Below are 20,455 nucleotides of genomic sequence, written 5' to 3' on the forward strand. Positions count from 1 at the left end.
TACAACGGCTGTAGGAGGGGTAAAACAGCCGGCAAAGACGAAGTCCTGCAGCGGCGAGCATGTGCTCTTGGGAGTGGGGTGGGCCCTTTTGATGATTCTCAGCTGGTGGGAGGACCAACTGGTACGCAGTTCCCAGAACACCATTTGGCAGCAAGCACTTAGAACCTTAAAAAGATTCGTACCCTTTGACCTACTATTTCCATTTCTAGGAATCTGTCCTCAGGAGTCTGAATGATGGGTGCTATATCTGATGTATAATTGCAAATAATTAGCAACAATGTAAAGAGCCGAGAGTTTGGGAAATGATTAAATATAGTGTAACAGTAGTTAATACGGCGAACTCTTTCTTCCCTGTTGGAATACTAATGAAGAATTAATTTTCAAAGAAAAACCATTTTGTGCTGAGAAGAGAAAGCAGGATGTTAAGTCGAATGTACAGGTCAAGTTCAGCTATGTAAAGTAGGTAGAAAAACTGAAAGAAGTATGTTGAGATAGTTACAGAGAGGAAAGAGAATTAGGGAATTTTTTTTTGAACTACTTCTTTATACTTTCATGTCTTTTCTAAAAATTTTTGTGTCCTTCCTGGATGGAAAGGGTGTCCCGCTTTCTGGAGTCACCTGACTTCTGTAAATGCGACTAGCAAACACCCAGTGTGGCAGCCTCTTCCCCGGGCTGTGTGGGGCTGACGTGGCTGCCACGTGAAAAGGTGGGGCAGTGGGTTGAGTCTGCAGCCTCTAGGGAGACGTAGTTGTTTGATCAGGAGTGTCCAGTCAGTCGCAGTTCAGTCCTGCAGAAAGCCATGCTTCCGTAGTCACATCTTGGGTCACGAGAGGCTGGGGACTAGGAGGGGCCAAGCTGAATGTGAAGACTGCAGTGCATTGGCCCTGCTCTGTGGGCCCTGGTGCACCCCTGCGGCTCCGCCCTCACTCCGGCTCTGGGCCTTCACGTTGGAGAGCACTGGAGCTGGGGACTCCCCGCTTTTAAGCCCAGAGAGGCAGTGCAGCATGTGGGGTGGGGTGTTCATGTGCAGGGAAATGTGGGGCCAGTTCCAGGTGCCAAGAGTCATCCCCCAAGTTGAGTGTATCCCTGCCCAGGAAGCCCTCTAGTCATTCAGAAATCAGTGGGCTGGTCCATCAAGGAACAAACCCAGCCTTGAATGTTCTGTGGGAATGTGTTTTGTCCATGTTGGGGCACCTACGCTCTGCCCTTGACTCTGGGGAAAGGTCTTCTGATGGGGGCCTCTCTCACCACCTTTCTCTCTAACCTCTATTCCCTTTTGTTTTCAGCTTTTAGATACAAAGTCAACAGACCGAAAGCAAACACTGTTGCACTATATATCGAATGTTGTAAAAGAAAAATATCACCAAGTGTCCCTGTTTTATAATGAGCTTCATTATGTGGAGAAAGCTGCTGCAGGTACTGGCCTTTAGCTCACAGGGCTACTCGTGGGTAGTGAATGCCTTGAAGTCATGGGGGACCATCCCCTGTTAAGATAATGCTCCTCAGAGCCTTTTCGAAGAGGCCCAGCCAAAGCATCCAGCTCTGAGCTGGAACAGGTGGACCATGGTGTGGCCCATTCCTGGGAGTGGTAATGACAGGGGACATGAAGGTGGCCTCTCTCAGTGTCCTCTCTGTAAAGATCCAGGTTTCAGGGCTTCATGAACCTTCCCTCTCCCAGTTTTTTGTCCTTTTTATTCTGTTGCTGTTGTTTGAAATAAGGGAAGAAGAATCTGAGAATCACCTCCAGCAAACACTTTGATTTTGTGATGTTTCATGTGCCTTTGGCCTGGAAACAAGTTAAATTATCAGTACTTCTTTTGCTGTGACAGGCATGCATTTTCTTAAAACCATCAGTGATTAGGAGAGAGCTGCGCTGTACTAAGTAATTGTATCCCCATGTTAAAGATGAGAAAACGGACCTTTTTAGAGGTTAAATGTCTTGCTCCACATCACAAGTAATAGAAACAGAACTAGAATCCAGAACCTAGGTTGTCTTCTCATACAGTGTATCATGCAAGTACCACGTCTTCTCACGAGAATACTAGGTTAGAAAGAGGGACCACGTGCAAATTGACCTCAGAGTTAATTACAGGCTGTGGTTCCCAAATTACGATCTTGAAATATGGTGTTTATTACACATTCATGTTCCTGGGGCCTACCCCAGACTACTGACTCGAGTCTTTCAGGTTATTTAGCAGTTTGCATGTCCGTTGCAACCTGTGTACTTAGAGGCTTAATCAACTTTTATCTATCTCTTTAAAATTTATTTTTCAATCACAGTGGATATTCAGTATTATATTAGTTTCAAGTGTATAGCAAAGATCCCCCTGATAAGCCTAGTGCCCACCTGGCACCACCATAGTCATTACAGCAGCGCTGACTGTATTCCCACACTGCACTTCCCATTCCCACAGCAGATTTGATCACCGGCAATTTGTCCTTTTTAATCCCTTCCACCTTTCCCACCCCCGTCTTCGCAGTCCAGCAACCATCAAAATATTCTTTGTGTGTTTAAGTGTTACTTATCTTTATAATTATTTTGCCCCTGGCAGATTGGTCTTGGGAATAAATGAATGAGAACAGGAACACAGGAATGAGCGAATGACAAGTGAATGAGTGAATGAGGTGATGTGCTGTTACTGGGATGGAAGCCTCGGTGGAGACCAAGGGGTGGGTGGAAGTGGCCATGTGACTGTGGAGGGCTCTGCAGCACCCCCGCGTGGTGTGGGGTGGTACTGCAGGGCCCAGGGCGCAGGGCCCAAGCTCACTGAGGCGTTTCCTTCTGGTGGAGGGATTTTCCTCCTTCCAAGTTGTCCTTTGCCTAAATTAGAGTTCTTTCGTGTCACAAGTCTAATTTTTAAAAAAGTTTTTTAAAAATTGCTATCTTACTAATTAGCACAATTTTTTGGCCCAAATGAGATTCCCCAAGTGTCATTTGAAAAAAATCAGTTGGGGAAAATGGGGGGACAGAGGAACTCTGGCTGAACTGTTTCTGTGCTCACTTGTTGGTGCCCCGGTGAGCTGGCCCAGATCCTTGTGCCTTCCACTCATTCCTCCCCCACCCCTTCGTGGATCCAGTGGGCCTTTTTGATTCCCTGCTGTGTACTTGGCACTGTCCTAAGCATTGAGGAGTCAAAGATGAATAAGACAGTGTGAGTCTAGTGAGGGGAAAGCGTACTGCATTTTTCTGTAATCCATCTATGTGCAGAGCTGAGTCAGGCAGTAAGGAGCCAGAGCAGGAGGCTGCAGGGGCCTGCCGGCTCTAGGAGGTGGCCACGTAGTGCACAGAAAGGGTCATGCTAATAAACCCTTCTGAGGCAGGGAAGGACAGTTTAACAAAAAGAAGCTGTCCAAGGCTGTCTGGGGTCTGAGTGGTCATGCAACTGAAGTTCAGCAGGTAAAATGCTACCCCCTGCTGGACAGCCACAGAAATGCAAGGAGTTCAAAGTGTTAAGATCTCACCTCTGTGGGCCTGCCAATGGGCCAGCATCTCCTATAAGAGAAACGGAATAGTTGTGCAAGAGCACAGAAGGTGGAGTTCCTGGCTGCTGTCCGAACTCCGTCTCTGCGCCCTCCCAGCCGTGTGACATAGGGCAGACCACGTAACCACCTTGTGCTGCTTTTCCTTGTGGGTAAAGTGGGCTAACAGTACAAAGGAGTTATTGCATGTGAAGAATTTAATTAGGTGCCTGCTAGTGAGCACTTGCTAAATTATTTATATTAAAGATCTCTACTCTAAAAGCTGGAAATTAGATCTAGACCCTTGGGTAACCCTAGGAATCCACGGGGAACGCGGCTTTCCAGCCAGACTCCCTGTGGTCTTGACTCACCTGGTTGAGGTTCATAGGAACATTGCTTTCTCTACTTCAGTCTCCCTTGAGAATGTTTTACTGGATGTGAAGGAGCTTCAGAGGGGCATGGACTTGACCAAGAGGGAGTACACCATGCATGATCACAACACGCTACTGAAGGAGTTCATTCTCAACAACGAGGGGAAGCTGAAGAAGCTGCAGGATGACGCCAAGATCGCCCAGGTCAGTATTGTGCCCCTGGACACCCACAAAGTAGAACTGATTGGACCCTGTAAAGCCTCCTGGGGTGCTGGCCTAGGATATGGGGGGAGATCGCCCTGTCTACTGATGGTAGAATTCTTAAGTAGCTAATGACAGGGGGCTCTTTTCACTGTTGTACCCAGAGAGCCCTTGTCTTGTTTAATGTCCTCTCTAATTTGGGGGTCTTACCCTCTCCTCTAGAGGCCCTCCCTTGCCCACCCCTCCCCTTCCACTTCCAGGTTTCCTGTGTGTGAGTCCTGTATTCAGTTCAACCAAAATGTGTCCAGGCCTGTGCTCAGTAAAGCAGTGTTCCCAGTGTGTTGGGTTTCTGTAGGCCTTAGGCCTTGAAATCTTACACTACCCTAGGTGGGGGGGGGTCAAGTCTACACACTTGAAAAACAGCCAGAGCTGACTGCAGTGTGTTGTGGGGACTCAGAAAGCGGACATGGCGAAAGCTCCCATTTGAGCCTGGCTGGCTGGTGTGGTCCAGGGCCTGCAGACCCCAGAGTGCCCCTGAGTGGGGGGTACTAGAAGGAGCAGTGCAGTGGCAAGTTGGGGGTTAGAGTCTGAGTGACTTGTAAGATCTCTTCTACCCTCGTTGGTTTTAAGTTCTGCAGTGGCCTTAGAAAGCTCTTGAAAGAACAGGGGCGCGTGTGCACGCGTGTGTGTGTGGAAGTGGCAGGGCTCACAGAGGAGGATTCCTTCACCACCATTGCACTCCCGCTGCCTCTGAGCAGGCCCTGGGGGACACTTGGGCCGCAGGGAACCCTGGGAGGAGGGCAGGGCAGATTCGGCAGCAGCGGGATCGTGTGTCATCACTGCTGCTTTGCTGCGGCTCCTCAGCCAGAGCATTCGGCTCAAATGCTGGAACTAACGGAATTCAAGAGAAACCTGCTTTTCCCCAGGATGCCTTTGATGATGTGGTGAAGTATTTTGGAGAAAACCCCAAGACGACACCGCCCTCTGTCTTCTTTCCTGTGTTTGTCCGGTTTGTGAAGGCCTACAAGGTAAACAGGGCCTGGTGTCCTTCAGAGCCTTTCTCGGCATTATTTTTTCAAGCGGGCACCCCCTCAGGGTGGGCGCCCTCTCACCTTCCTGAGTCTCAGCAGTGCTGCAGAGGCCTACACTGCTGGGGGGAGCACGTCTGGCGGTCAGCGAGGCAGCAGTCTCTGGCCTGGGGAGGCCAAGCGCTTCTGGAGCCCTCACGCCCGTCATGCTCCCTGTCTACACCCAGCCAGTGCTGGGGCTCAGGCTGCTCCTCGGGGCAGGTGGGGTGCTCCAAGGCCATTGCTGCCCCCTTGACTGTCTGCCCTCACAGGTGTGTTGAAGCACTTAGAACATCCAGGCCCCCCCTGGTGTAGGACAGGTAAGAGGAGTGAGCCCTGGCCTGTGGCACAATGCTGTAGCTGAGGTCAGGGACAGCCTCCGGTGTTAGTCCTGCCCAGGCTTTCTGGCCGTCTAGACCGACACTTCTCTAGTGTGGCCTGAAGATGACACCTGGCAGGACAGTTGCTCTCTGTTTCTTCATGGGGACCAGGCAATGGCCCACCCATCCTTTAAATTGGAGGCCCTCTTCCACAGTCCAGGCTCATGCATGTGTCAGAAGAATCTGTCCCTTGAAGAAGAGTGATAAGGGGGGCATTAAGGAATTTCAGTGCAGTCAGGAAGCGCTGCAATCCATACGCTCCAGGCTCGTCTGCCTAGAACCAGGCAGTGCTGGGGGTGGGCGGGCGATTGTAAAGGGGGGGAGGGATGCACCACGGTTATCTGTGAGGGGGGACCTCAAAACCCCAGGAATTTATTTATAAAAATTATGTATTTATTCTTCCATGTTTAAACTTCAGTCACCTTTAAAGCCCTCTCCATGTGATGCATGCAGTACACCTACTGAGACATTTTTTCTGCTACTCAAAACAGTTTTTAAACACATCGGTTTTGATGCCTGTTAGTGCTTCTGCTGTTTTTTTGCTTCACATCTTCCACATTAGCAAAAAAACTTCCCTTTGGGGACTTTTTTCATCTGGGGAAACAAAAAAAAATCACTCTGGGTGAGATTGGGTGAGTAGGGAATGTGGGGTATGGATTTTTTGTCAAAAACTGCCGAATACTCAGTGTGGTGTGGGCAGGTGAGCTCATAAATCACCCATCATGAGATGGGCAACCGCATACAAAGAGTCTCAGAAAATTTCACCCAAGTGGAACGCAGCCTCTCACACCACCACCAGCTGGCACACTGATACAGACAGGTCCCTAGAACACTCATCTAATGGGGGAAGCCTGCACTACAAGGGGCCTGCCCTCCAGAAGATAATTCCAGGTTTTTTGGTCCCCCCTTTTACATTTTTGGGAAATACCCCTTTGGAAATAGTGGGTCACCTCTGCAGCATGACCAGAGGCTGATGGAGAACCGTCCTCGGGCCTTTTCCTGAGACTCAAGAGATTCCAGTATTGAGCCATCTTCTCTCAGCGCGGCTTCGTGTAGCAGTGACAGCACAAGCTGTTTGCAGAAGGAGAGTGTCCTTGGAAGTGAGGACAAACGCAGACACAGCACAGAGTTCTTGTGCAGGCCATGGAGCCAGGAGCAATAAGGAGGTCGCTGGCCACCAGCTGCTGACCGTGGTGCCCTGGGGTCCGCTGATGGCTGGGGCTAGCGTGCTGCAGAGATGGCCCTGGGTGGCTCCTGTTACATGCTGGGGCCACATCTTTCCACATAAAAAAATTGTAAGTCTCAGGTCTAAAGAGAAAATACCAGCTATTTTTAAATTGTATAGTATTAATACAAGCTGGGAAGTGCCTCGGTCCGATTGGTCTCAAAGCCCGATGCTTCAGCAGGGACATGTATAGAGCAGAGGAAAACAGGCAGCTGCCCTGGGGAGCCTGTGGGGTGTCCCAGGTCGGAGCCTGCCGCGGTGCCCCTTCCATACCATCTTCAGGTGGCCCTGTGAGCTGGCTCTGGGAGGCACTTGTCAGCAGGTAGGTTGCAGGCTGTGTCACTTGCCCCAGGTTGTGCGTGATGAGCAACGGGCCGGCCTGGCCCTGGCTGAGGGACTCTGTGCACGGGGGTTGGGGTTTTAGGGTGGTGTCCGCCTCTCCCTTCTCAGGTTCAGTCCACAACGAAACTTAAGACAAAAGCAAGAGAGATCAAAATGAAAGCTTTATTACTGATTAAAAAAAAACTGGATTGGAGTATATGTGAGTTCCCACAGCCCGACATTAGGTGACTTAAGCAGTTCCCAGCTAGACTGTTAGAAGTCTCTCTGGGGAGGCTGACTTCAGAAGAGAGGGTGCCAGGAGGGCCGTGGTGAGGGTGAGCCTGTTTGACTTGTTGTCCCAGATTTGTCTGGCTAGTCACTCTGCCTCTGACGGAGACAAGAAGCAAGGGAGTGGAGGTCTTCCACTAATGAAGGGCAGGAGGAGGGGCATCTGAGGAGTCAGAGAAGCTTTAGGTGAGTGGAGATTCTGGGAGCAAAACAGTCTCACTTGAAAATCGCTGAGCAGAGCTACCAATGAGGTAGGTGCCCTCCCCATTTTTGGGACTGGGACTAAGCGACTAAGCAGGGACCAGGAAAGGGCTTCTGGATGAGGTAAATCTCAGTTCCTGATTGGGAAGAGATGTCACAGGGACAGACAGGGAAGCTCCGAATCAGCATGATAGACAGGCACAACGTGTAGATCTTCTAAACCTTCCATTTACTCGACTTCCTGGCTCACCAAGGATTCTTGCAGAAATGACTTAACAATCTACTGCTGTTTGCACTGACCTGTGTTTTGATTCTTTTGCCTTTACGCGCAGCAAGCAGAAGAGGAGAACGAGCTGAGGAAAAAGCAGGAGCAAGCGCTCATGGAGAAACTCCTGGAGCAGGAAGCTCTGATGGAGCATCAGGATCCGAAGGTGAGGAGCCTGGCTCTGACGACAGCCCCGTGGGAGGGGTCCGTGGTGGCCCCTCAGAGGCAAGCAGGAGACACGGGCAAAAGCCAGACTTGCTCAGGATCCTTGTCCCATCCTTCTAGGGCTTGGAAACTTGGCAAATGGAGATTTGTTCATTAATAACTTTGTTCAGCAAAAACTGCAATGAGGCTAAGAGCGTGTTGGTGTAGCATTACTGTTTACAGAGACCTGGACCTTAAATCTCAGTTGACTATACTGTGCAGAGAGGCTGTATTTGATGATGGGACAGCTTCGTGTCCAGGGAAGGCTTCGTGGGGATGCCGCGGGTGCTGGCCTGCTGGCGGTGGGGCTTTGCTAGGAGGAATGGGGGGAGCATTCCATGGAGGGGAACATCAGAGGTGAAGACCGTAAAGGCTGACAGATCAAAGCAGTCTTCACTGTGACCCTCTGCACCAGAGTTCGAGAAGTTAGGGGTTGCTCTGGCTGGTGTGGCTGAGTGGATTGAGCGCTGGCCTGCAAACCGAAAGGTTGCTGGTTTGATTCCTGGTCGGAGCACATACCTGGGTTGTAGACCAGGTCCACAACTCGGGCCATGTGAGAGGCAAGCAATCACATGATGTTTCTCTCCCTTTCTTTCTCCCTTCCTTCCCCTCTCTACAAAAGTGAATAAATAAAATCTTTTAAAAAATTGTTAACAAGTCAGGGGTTATCACCACAGGATCCACTACCAGCTGGACTTCTGTGGGTTCTTCAGTGAAAGTTTGTTTTCTTCCCAGACACTTTCTGGGTTTTTCTCTGTTTGTGCTCGATGCAGGCTGTGCCGTTTCTGATTTTGGCGGAGGCCACTTCTCAGCAACATAGTGCTGAGGTACAGTCTGCCTTTTCGCAAACCTCCAGTGGGGGCTGGTCCCACTAATCCCTGCCACGCTCTTTTCTTCTCAGTCTCCTTCTCACAAATCAAAGAGGCAGCAGCAAGAATTAATTGCGGAATTAAGAAGGCGTCAAGTTAAAGATAACAGACACGTATACGAAGGAAAAGACGGTGCCATTGAAGACATTATCACAGGTAAAAGATACGTCCTCATCGCGGCCCTTGGACTTCTTGCCCGCTGACTCACACCAGCCCTGTGCAGGTTTCCCTGCCTCCTGCCCAGGGTTTACAGTTCTGTTGATTTTAATCAGCTCCAGCGTCGTGCAGACTCTCTGCTAGTGTTTGCAGTGCATTCACAGCAGCCTGTGTACTGCCTGTCGGAGAACCCCAGCACACACCATCTGAGACATGTCTTCACTTCTCAGTGTCATTGGAGCCCTTTAGGTCTCCCCAGGGCTCTGTCTCCTGGTGGTTTTCCATCGTCTTTGGTTTGTCACTACGCTCTATTTTCTTCCTTGTGGCCACTCCTGCCCACCTGCCTGATTACTAAATGCCATGGCAAGACCCAGTCAGTGGTCTGTACTAACCGTCAGTACAGATGCTCCAACGTGCTCTTTAAAAGCCCGCTTGCTTGTCCACGGTAACCAGTAACTGGAAACAAGGAGATGAGGAGCTGGTGCTTTTGTCCTTTGGCCAGCTGAGGACGGGCCTAACCCAGCGTGGCTCCTGCCCGGTTATGTTGTAGCCTAACGCTTTCTGCTGGAACTGGCTCCGTGCAGTCGCTGCCTGCCCTCTGACCGGCCGGGACAGCGATTTGGGCCACTGCCCTCTCACATCTACTGCATATGAATACTACTTATCAGCTCCCAAGATGCTTAGGACTTTTTACTGTGCAGAGTGTTTTTAACTGTGAAAAAGTATGGAGACTGTCTGGTGGGTTTCCATGTACCCACCACGTTTCAAAACGTGTAGCTCGGGCCAGTCTTGTTACGCGCCTGCTGTTGCCCACTCCCCGCTGCCCAGTCTCGGGGGTTATTTTGAAGCAATTCCAAGACATACAGTTTCATGGGGAAATATATCAGTGTATACCCTCAAAAGATAAGGATTCTTTAATAAGCAAAGACCCACAGTACTATTATCACACACCTCCCACACTGTTTCTTGATAGAAAACATCTAGTCATTATTCACATTGCCCCAGTTGTTCGAATTTGTTAAAACTCCTAGACTTTTTAAATTCTTCTACTTTTGGCTTCCCATTTCTTGTTAATAGCTTAGTCAACATTGTAAATAAGGATCCCAAACTGCCAAAATCGCAATTTTTTTCACCAGCTCAGACCCAAGGAAGTAAAAGACTAAAAAGGAAGTCAGTGAAGTTTCTTGCCCAGAGGAAGGGAGAGTGCCTTCTCAGTGGCTGGGGAAGTGCTGGTCTCTGCACCTGCGCAGACTCTCCACACACGTGTGCCTGCCGGTGCCCCGGCGTCCACCTGCAGCGGTTTGTGGGTGCCCCCGATAAAACTCCTCTTGTTTAGTGTGACTCCCTGCTGTCCCCGCTGAGGGGACCTATGCTCTGAGCGGTACCAGGAATAGATCTTGGGTAAGTGCCCCTTCTCCTCGGTGTTGTGATAAGATTAACTTGTAGGTGGATTAATTTGTAGGCCAGCCTTGCACTCTTAAGAACTTAGAGTTCCTTGGCCTCAGTCTGGTCTCCATCCCAATGACACCTGGCTTGAAATTGAGCAAAGTGTGCAGTCTTTATTGGCCTGACCTAATCTGAACCGGCCGTGGGAGGTGATGGTGCATATCTGGTTGTGGAGCACTATTTATTATCCTTGGAAAAGTTTCCGTTTGGTAACCCACAACCACACCCCGGACTGAGTGACCCTTAGATCTTATGAGCTCACTCAGGTGTATATTGCCTTCCCCCCTTGCCGCTCCCCTGCCCCACCTGTTTCCCCAGGTATGATTAACATAGCACTAACCGTGTACTAATGCGATAGGTCCTGGCTTCTTACTCTCTTCTGTTTGTCTTGTTCGGCTGTCGTTTCGGATGCAGTGCTGAAGACTGTGCCCTTCACTGCTCGCACCGCCAAGCGTGGCTCTCGATTTTTCTGCGAACCTGTTCTCACTGAGGAATACCATTACTAAACTATTACTCTTTCTCACCTGATGCTCCTAAAAGGTCGCTGCAGTTTTTTTGACCTCCTGTGCCCCTGTCTGTCTGTCTGTCTGTCTGTCAGGGCCACCCAACATGCTAGCATGGAGTCACCACCTCCGCCGTGTTGTGTTTCACGTCATCTTCGTGCTGCACGGTTTTGCGCTTCAGTCCTAACCTCCTGCCCGTGGCTGCTTCCGTGTGTCTCTGAATTCATACAGCTGTGATGGTCTGGGTGTGTGTGAGTTGAAGTACAGAATTGCTTGCAGAAATTTTCAGAAAAATAGTAAATAGAGCACTTCTTTGAGAATCAGGATTGGGATGAGCTAGATTGCTTATAAGATTTTTGCACTACTATCTTCGAACAAAAAATAATGGTCATTAGTAACAGTAGCAACTATACTGAGCATTCATTGAGCCCTTACTATGTTCTACCAGGTGTACATACAGTGAGTCAGCCTTCCTTTTGTACTCATTTAACATGCCTTGGTAGTAAAACGAGCTGCCGTACAAGTGCTCAGGAGTGTAAGGTGCTCTAACGCTGCGCAGTGATTTTCGGAAGGAACTGCGAACTGCGCACAGCTCTAAGCCGGGCCTTAATGGTCTCACACAGTCTGAGGCTGTAGTCCCGTGTCATGGAGCTCATGGTACAAGCTTCAAACAGGGAGCCCTTCCAACCCAGAAGCCTGTGTAAGCGATCCACTGCTCAGCAATTCCCTGTTGGACTTGGGCTGTTAAGCAGCAAATGAAATCAAGGCTTAGGAGCCCCTTACCATCTTGCCTCATTCCTGCTTCTTCACTGGGTTCCATGTCAGACCTGGGTGTCCGTCTGCGATGAGGTCGTGCCTGGACCTGCTCCTTCAGTCGGGGCAGTGGCACCAGAAACAGGAATCACACACACTTCTCATTGGGAAATGCCACTGCTCTTAGAATAAAAAAAAAAATCAAATTTTCCCAAGAAGTGACTGCCTGGGCTTAGATCCGGATGCCCAGATAAGGAGCAGAGCTCTCTGCAGCGCCGTTGGTTAGACCGGTGGCCGGGCCGCACGTATTCTAGTAGGAGATTGCCATGCTGAGGTCGACATGGAACTGGGTGTATGTTCGTTGTGTGGCATTAGCTCTCCTGTAATTGCACTTGTGTATGTTTCCTTGTTTCTGAAGGTATCAAAGGGTGTGCATGTGTTGTTGCCTGCTCTGCAATGTGCTTACCCACCAGTGCTCATTAACAAGGCTAGAAACTGTTATCTATTGGCAAGTGTTTAACTGTCTATCATTCTGGAGCCAGACTTCAAAGCAGCTTGGATCTGGGTGGTCCGCGAACTGGATGGGAAGACACCTCATCTCCCCCGTTTTGGCTAACGGCTCTTGTAGTGATGGCCTCCCACTCTCTTGCTCTGTTGGCTAACATGCCCGGGAATATTACGCACTAAGTTGAATTGCTTTTCATTTTCATCCCATTTTTATTTAACCATCATTTTGTGTTTTTGTTTTTTTTTCTGTTTAGCTTTAAAGAAGAATAATATCACTAAATTTCCAAATGTTCACTCGAGGGTAAGGATTTCTTCTAGCACACCGGTGGTGGAGGATACACAGAGCTGGCAAGCATCACTTTTTACTTAGCTTCCTCCTCTCTCTGTATGCAAATCAGTGGTTTCCATCTATGGCCGAGGGTGATAACTGGTGAGAGTCTGACCAGGGAGAGGTCTCTGTGCCTCACATTCAGTGATGTGAGGCTGAGCCTCTCTGTCGGACTCTTCCTGGCCTGCTTCCACGTTCTCAAGTGCGATGGCTTGGGCAGGGGTTGTTGCTGATTATTGTAATTGCTTTGGGTGCTAGGATTACCCTCTTCTCAGCCTTTGAGTTATTCACTTAACCCATTTTTATGTGAAGAAATTGAGAGGAAGTCCTGGCCAGGGAACACAGATAAAGATAAGGACCTTTAAAATTAATTGCTTAGAAGTCTCAGGAATCCCAGAGATGCAGGTCACTGCGTATCCTTAGCCAGAAGCAGAGTTCTGACCTTCCCGTGCCACCCCGGGCCAGGAAGCAGTCTCCAGAGGATTAGGGCAGGCAAAACAATACTTGGTTGGAATGCAGGGGCAGGGCAGGGCCACCAGTCCCACTGAGTCGGGGGCTGGGGAGGACCGTGCTGAACCTGCGGAAAGAGCCCCCGCTCTCCCTCACACTCAGCTCTGGCTTCTTTTTGTAAGGTAGGAGTTTGGGCCCAGTACTGCCAGGTCCCCCCGTTTTCCAACAGAAGTCAGAAACCCTAATTTTTATGTTAATCGCCAATTTAAATATCAGGAAACTATAATTAAAAATGTAAGTCGAGGCCAAACATTTTGTGAGCCAGGTATGGCCCATCAGTTCCATTTTCAATCCCACTGAGTAGGTGAAGGGACAAAAAAGATCGAGTCTGGCTTAAGTCTGTTGCTTTTGTTTCCCTTTCTAAAGGTAGAATGTTCCCCAATAGAAATCCGAAGTACTAAGTTAATGAAAGGGAGATGTATACTAATTAAACAGAACAAGGGGAAGAAGTGTGAAGCCTGCTTTATGTTGTCACTGTGCCCTGACTCTGCCAAAGGGGCTACCTGCCGGCTGGGCTGCCTGCCTTACTCATCATTGCACGCCTCATACTTGAGTGCTTTTTACCTAGACAATAGTCCTCATTTGTCCCACTCTGTCTCTCCAGAATAATGCCTCCTTGAACTGGTATGCAGTGGTTGATTCATTCATTCAACAAGGCATTTTTTAAAAATGTTAGGCATCTTGCTGTGCGTTTCCAATTGGGGAATGCAGAAGGGGCCCGTCAAACTTCTCCCCTTTAATGAAAAACAAAACTGTTGGGTGGCGGAAAGAAATGTTCAGGAATGGGTTATTATTTTGACTTAGTGATTCCTTTTATGGAGTAGTTAATTGAGAACTATATTTCTAATTCACAAATTAAAAACTGAGCTAATATTAATAGAATAAAAATAATGGAATCTATGTCTGCTAAGCATAGGTTCCTTCCTTGATTAAAACTTCAGAGAGACAGGGCAGTTGGTTTTATTAGTTTTGCAGCTTAAAATTCATTGTATTATAGTTTACATTTAGGTTTCCAGAAAGAAAGAAAGAACCCAAACACTGAAGCCATAGGGATTGGATTCCCCATTGATGAAACGTTTCAAAATAAGGTTTCAGCTAAACTCTCTGGCCAGTGACAGAAGAATCTCCTCTCCTGTATATTTTCCTAAAAGTTCCAGAATCCCAGCAGTATTACATCATGTTTTGACATGACTTTGGCTCCAACACTCAGTGGGTTTGGAGGGCCTATTAGCAGACTCTTCAGCACAAGCTGCTTTGATTGGCTGCCAGCTGGTCTTTGTCTTGCTTAGACGGGCTGTTCACTCACTGGTGCTCTCCTCTTCACAGATCTTAGAAACCAACCCTACAGACGAGCCGATGCGGTGAGGAGGAGTGTCAGGCGGCGCTTCGATGATCAGAACTTGCGTTCTGTTAATGGTGCCGAAATAACCATGTGAACCTGAGGCCTGACTGTGAATAGAGAGTGTGCAGGAAAGAAACCGTCCACAGGAACTTTATGTGCTACCATTTAACTGCAGCCTTGAACATAGATCAAATATTCCAAGGGCTCAGATTTAGCAAACACATAGGAATTTGAAAATGATGGGCTCTCCTTCCAACCTTTGTTAACAAGTGCCTAAAAGTGGAAGTACCTGCTCAGATTAATCAAAGCAATAGGATTTGATTTAAGTATCTTTTTACATTGGTATGTTATTAACTTTTTAATCAGATTGTAAATTTGCTATTATAAGTATTACCTGCCATTGTGATTGTCCCATGACGGCCTACCGTGGTTTCCCAGTAAGTTGTAAATAACAAGAATGCATCTGCTGTGGGCTTCCTTTGCTGAGGTGTCTTTTAAGGAATTAATTTTGTGTTTCAGCCATTCCCATCAACTTTGTATTTTTAAGGGCTTGCAACATGGAAGGAGGAGGCAAAAGTCACATGATAAACTCCTGTCCATAACCAAGGCCCAGCAAAGTACAAAGAGGATGCAATTATAGCAGCACAGAAGTTGCCCAGCCAGTAGCCTCCTTTCAGATTCTGCTACTTCTGTGCTAGAGTACCATGCCCTCCCTCCCTGGGAGACTCACCTTACGACTGCAGGAGTATGATGGCATACAAATGCCTAAAACTTACTTGCCATACTGTGTTCTTCAGCTAGGGGCAGCTTTAAAAAAATAACACAAATGTATTTATTAATTAGCACTAAAATGAACATGTCAGTAATCAGTATTAGGATTTCTGAGGACCATTATGGGTCAAACCTGAGAACAGAATTCAGTGCCTTGCTAGCCAGGAAGAGGTTCCCTGTCCACAAGTATTCAGGAATCCTCCTGTGAGCAGAGTAGTGTTAGTAGCCTGGCCTTACTCTCCTGACAATCGGTTGTTTTTCCCCCTCCTTCCTTTTGTAAATTGGAGAAGACATATTTGGCATCATGTATCAAAGCTAAGAACTTCTATTTCCCAGACTACTTTATAGGGAATTGCTCAAATATTCACGTTGGGACTGTTTATAAATGGTATGTAATGGGACTCAATGGCCAGCCAAGCCAGTTGCTTCCTTCCTCTCTGGCAGGGCACTTGATCCATTCCAAAGTCAAAAACTGGACTGAAGCGAATTTGTACTTTCCATAATATACATTCTGCTTCTGGCTTACCTTCTTGGTACATTACATCAATATATTAATTGTAAAGTTTACTGTATAGTATTTAACCACTGAATTTATTTTATGTTGTGCTTATGTGAACTCCTTGGTGAAGGTCCGTTTTCCTTGGATAATGTGTAGTTATATATGACCTCTTTTTAAATGTACAGATATTTTGCTATAAAATTGGTGCAGTTTTTTATGGTTTTTACACTTCTCTTTAATTCCCACCTAAGCCGCTGGGTAATATTGTAAATATTGTTTAAAAATGCATCAGCCTATGCTATACAATCTGAATGTTATTTTAACTTATAGTTTTTTTTAATATATATATTTAACTACAAGGACAGTTTAGGGGTCAGTTACATTTTACATTAGCATACCCATTTACAAAGATTGCTTTTAAACTGTCACCTGCCAGCAAATTTTCATGAATGTGTACTTTAAAAAGAACATGCCAAGATTTTGTCTTTGTTGACTCAATGTTCATTTTGATAAAGCAAGTCAACCATGAGATACACAATACAAACTGTTGGTCCTTTACCGAAAGCAGCTGTTTTCCAAAGCGCAGTGCAAATGGGCATGTTAAAATACTTGCTATTTATTAATCTGTAAGTAGACAATAATGTTGGCATGTTCTTTTCTGTTTGTCTATTAACAGGCTTGCTTCTTACCATATTAGAATGTTTTATAAAAGCAGCTCATGTTACTTTTCTGGTCTTTTCATGGCATATGAACAAATAAACTATTTACACTACTATCCTGTAATATGTTGTAGTCTTTCAATGGTATGCTTTAGGGGTTTTGCCAGTTTTCTGTAATAGCCTCTATCTTCTATAAACAGGTGTGTTTTGGTGCTTAGACTCAGAATCCTAATCTGTGTGGTAAACTTTTACTAAAATCCCTTCTCATGCAAACTCTTGACCACTTGCTGTATGGAATGAAGTAACCAAATAGATATTGGTCGTGAGGGAGATACACCTCCGACATGGTCGTGAGGGAGATACACCTCCGACAATTAAACTTACTAATTTATACTTTCCCCTTATCACTGTAATGATACTCCCAAGTCATCAGATAAATTTAGTATACTGTTTTCAGTATATTTTTTAGGGAAGTAAGGAAATTTAGTATTTTAGAATACTGTATAAATGGCTTAAAAACACTTTAGAGGGGTTTAGTCTTTTAAGAAATTGTTCCATTAGGTCTTTGCTCCCAATTCGGCACTCTTTTTACTGCACCAATAAGGTAGCTGAAGCTTTACCTTATGGGGAGGGATCAATTCTGCAGTTAGTCAGAATCTCTAGTTTGTTTTGTACCAGGGCAAAGTGCTTCATGGTAAAAGAAGTAATGTTTTTAATATTCCACAAATTCAGAATGTATTCAAACCCAAACTACAGTAAGTTCAAATAAGGCAGAGATGGTTAGATTTAAGGGCCATTATATACCAACTGCATCCCTTGTTTAAGATGTTTACCAATGATCCAGAACTAAGCCCCTCACTCCCAAGTCTAAGTCCCCATCCATTCAGATCAACAACTGCAGACTCAGCACTGCTCTGCACAGAATGGGCCTTGCTGGTTCAACACACTGGATTTTGTAGAATTATCTAACTTTGTACTGTATTACTATAAAAGACATGTTTTTATAATAGTAACTTAATAATTCACATACCTACTGATTTCAATATTTGATAAACTCTTCTTAGCCCTAATACATGGTTCCTAAATTTGATCAAACATGTCTGCAAAGATGAATATACTGTCCTCCCAGTTCATTCAAAACGTATTACTAGTTTTCCATTTCATTTAAGCCTAATACCCCATCTATTTCCAAGAGGAAAAAATTTGAAGCAAAAAACAAATGCATTAGAAACTATTAATACACTTTTTTTGATCTTTTTACAGAGAAAAGCAGGTACCACACTGAGAAAACGGAGGGTGGGCATCTAGCATCTCACAACACAGCTGCTGCGTGAGGGGTGCGCAAGGTAAAAGCTGGCAGAGACAACTTATTTAGCAGATGCCATTTTTCTAATAAATTACGTTTATTTACAAAAGGTCTAATTTTATATAACTGAATTTCTTTATATCAGAACAGTATATAAATAGAAGATAAAATCTGGTAATTACACAGAAACTTCGTTCTCCAATGATTCACCTTTCAGAACAAGTCTTAAGTTTAGTCGAGGGAGGTAGGTAGAAGGCACGAGACCAACACCTACCAAAAAAGTTTGCAGGAAGGACCGGAAAAAGAATGTTTATAAATAGCACATTGAGATACCCCACGGGTTAGCATAAAAGAAGGGCATCAAGAAATGGCCTATTTTAAATCTGATGTGAGTGGGCAAGTGTTTTGTTTCATAGTCCGTGACTGAAAACTGGGGTTGAGGGAGTTTAGCCAGTGGCCCTGAAATGCAAACATCAACCTGACCCCAAAGCGATGACCCGTTCAGTCAATTACCAATCACTAACAATGAGATGGCTTTGAATTAGATCCTGCTGTGTCACAAAAGTAGTTTTTATATAGTAAGTTTACACAACATTTAATCACTGGGGTACACACCTGAAACTAATAATGTATGTCAACTGTAACAAAATAAAAAGTAAAACAAAGAGTGTAGATAATCTACTGCAATTAAAGAATTCAGGCCAGGCAGACAAGCTACATAAAATGGAGGACTGGGGGGAGGGTGGTAATTGCAGCAAAATCTCACTTCCCACCTCATCACTGCGTCAGCTCCACTAACATCTGAATGCCTACCACATTACCACTATTCATCCCTCTGTCAAAATCAGCCTGAAATGGTTAGTTCTTAGCTTGTGTTTTTAATAGGAAGTTTGCTATTGTGTCCCTTAGGGCTTTTAAAGACCAATTCTGATCTAGCTGATTGTTAATTTCTCAAATTACTTTTGAACTACTGTTGTGTACTAAATGAATAGTTACAACAAAGATGTATTTCAAATCATCAAGGGGTTTCCTTTCCTATTAAAAAAACACGTGGAAGTTACATATTCAAATAAGCTTTTGAATTTTCCTGAAGTGATGGTAAGTAAGGCACAACCACCTCAGTGCCCTTCAGTTATGCACGTGGCTGTAGTCGTGGGTTAGTGTGGTTTACTACGATACTTTTTCAAGCCCTTTAGTACCTGTCAACTAATGTTTTACATTCATTCAGCAGATGGCCTACTGTGTGCCAGGCACTGTTCTAAGCCAAGAATACAGCAGTGAATGAAAACAAATAGGAACTAGACTAATGAAGTCAAAATAATTGACAACTTAGAGCAAGGTAAGAATTAATAAGGAAGGTAAGAATTATTAGACTGGTTATACCAGAAGTAGACAAAGAGATAGATTATGAGCCTTTTACTATAAACCTACTAAAACAATTTCATAAAAGTTACGTGAAATCAGTGGTTTTACCTAGAGAACGCAAAAGAATTAAAATTCTACCTCCTGAGATACTTTTCCTTTGGGAAAAGTCTCAGATTTAAGATGTAAGGAATTTTGTGCTTTTTGCTTTTAAATTATATAATATGCTTAATAGCCTATACATTTTAAAAACAGCATTCACTTCTCTTCCCAGGGTACCATCTGATTGGACATTGTTCTCTCTCCTAAATAGCATCTAGGGTTAAAAAAGGTCTGTGTATAAAAGGGACACCCCCTTTTGGATGTAAAAATAAAAGTGGCTGCCTAGTCGGCACTCAGTTGACCCTTAACAGTGGAAGAAAACCAGAGTCATCTAAGGCTAGTGCTTCTTAACACAGGACAAAAAGCCCTTTGAAAAAGCCCTTTGGTAACTGAATGAAAACTTACATTGTTTCCAGGAAATGTACAGAGATGTCTGAGGAATGTTTATTTCCTTTGCTCTACCATTGTGAATTAAGATCGCCTTGCTCTAGGCCTTACAAATACTTTTCATTTTATAGTATTACGAGGCTCAATTAGCAAGAATCAAAAGAGCTGTGATACTCTGATCACATTCAGACCTATCGGGAGGCATGAGAAGTATTTTTACTGTTGAGAAACATGAATAATCTATACGGTGAAGCTACTCTTAGGTAATAATAACAAAATGCCATCACTATGTTTAAAAAAAGTGGGCCTTTTTAAAAATTTGAAAGTGGTAAGCTATTTAAATATACTTGGCAAAAGTGCAATGAATACCTCACACTTGATTGACTAAATTAACTTTTCATACAAATTCAATTTTCCCACATAGGAATTATAGACCAGAGACAATAGAAACATCAGGTATTTGAAGTTGCTATTTTGACTGATAATTGTGAAATTAAATGTATTAGTGAATTTAACCTAGTAATTCTTATTAATGATAATGAGGGAAGATGAACCCTCAACATTTATGTACATCTGAGACTTACTTGAAAAGTAGACAATCCCCTTATCTGAAAATAAGCATGCTTTCCTGTCTGAACACATTTGTTCAAACTGTTTCAACATCTGTTCAATTCTAATGGAATCAGCAATTTAAAACATTTTAGTTATTACCAGAGTAAATGTACTTTGTTCTCTGATAAGAGAACCTTTGAAACATGTTCTCGTAGGAAGAGTCTGAAACTTAAATCTTTAATCTAATTGGTTAAAAATATTTAGATTATTCCCATCACCTGTGCCTTCAGATTGGACAGTATCTTTCTGGCAACTAAATCTCATTTGACGGGATCATTGAAGGGTGCTAGACAAGGATTATATTATAATAGCCATGTTAATAACATCTTTTATAACAAGAATGTTGTATTTTGAGTTGTAA

General features: G+C 45.2%; 1 protein-coding gene across 4 annotated transcripts in view; it reads left to right on the forward strand.

Annotated features, from left to right (window-relative positions):
* The window catches only part of FMNL2 (formin like 2), a 294,350-nt gene extending 277,901 nt beyond the window's left edge, over positions 1-16,449 (forward strand). For 2 of the 4 annotated variants that reach the window (XM_037027832.1, XM_037027835.1), the window contains 6 exons: positions 1,287-1,416; positions 3,871-4,034; positions 4,958-5,059; positions 7,846-7,944; positions 8,884-9,007; positions 14,381-16,449. In XM_037027832.1, the coding sequence (XP_036883727.1) occupies positions 1,287-1,416; positions 3,871-4,034; positions 4,958-5,059; positions 7,846-7,944; positions 8,884-9,007; positions 14,381-14,490 (729 nt within the window). In that variant the 3' untranslated portion in view covers positions 14,491-16,449. Of the gene's footprint in view, positions 1-1,286; positions 1,417-3,870; positions 4,035-4,957; positions 5,060-7,845; positions 7,945-8,883; positions 9,008-12,470; positions 12,565-14,380 lie in introns of all 4 variants that reach the window. The other 2 variants (XM_037027833.1, XM_037027834.1) reach the window with 2 other exon arrangements.
* The last annotated feature ends 4,006 nt before the right edge of the window (positions 16,450-20,455 follow it).

This window comes from Sturnira hondurensis, unplaced genomic scaffold (genome assembly GCF_014824575.4).
Source record: "Sturnira hondurensis isolate 20B ecotype Veracruz unplaced genomic scaffold, ASM1482457v3 Scaffold0019428, whole genome shotgun sequence".
Lineage (NCBI taxonomy): Eukaryota > Metazoa > Chordata > Mammalia > Chiroptera > Phyllostomidae > Sturnira > Sturnira hondurensis.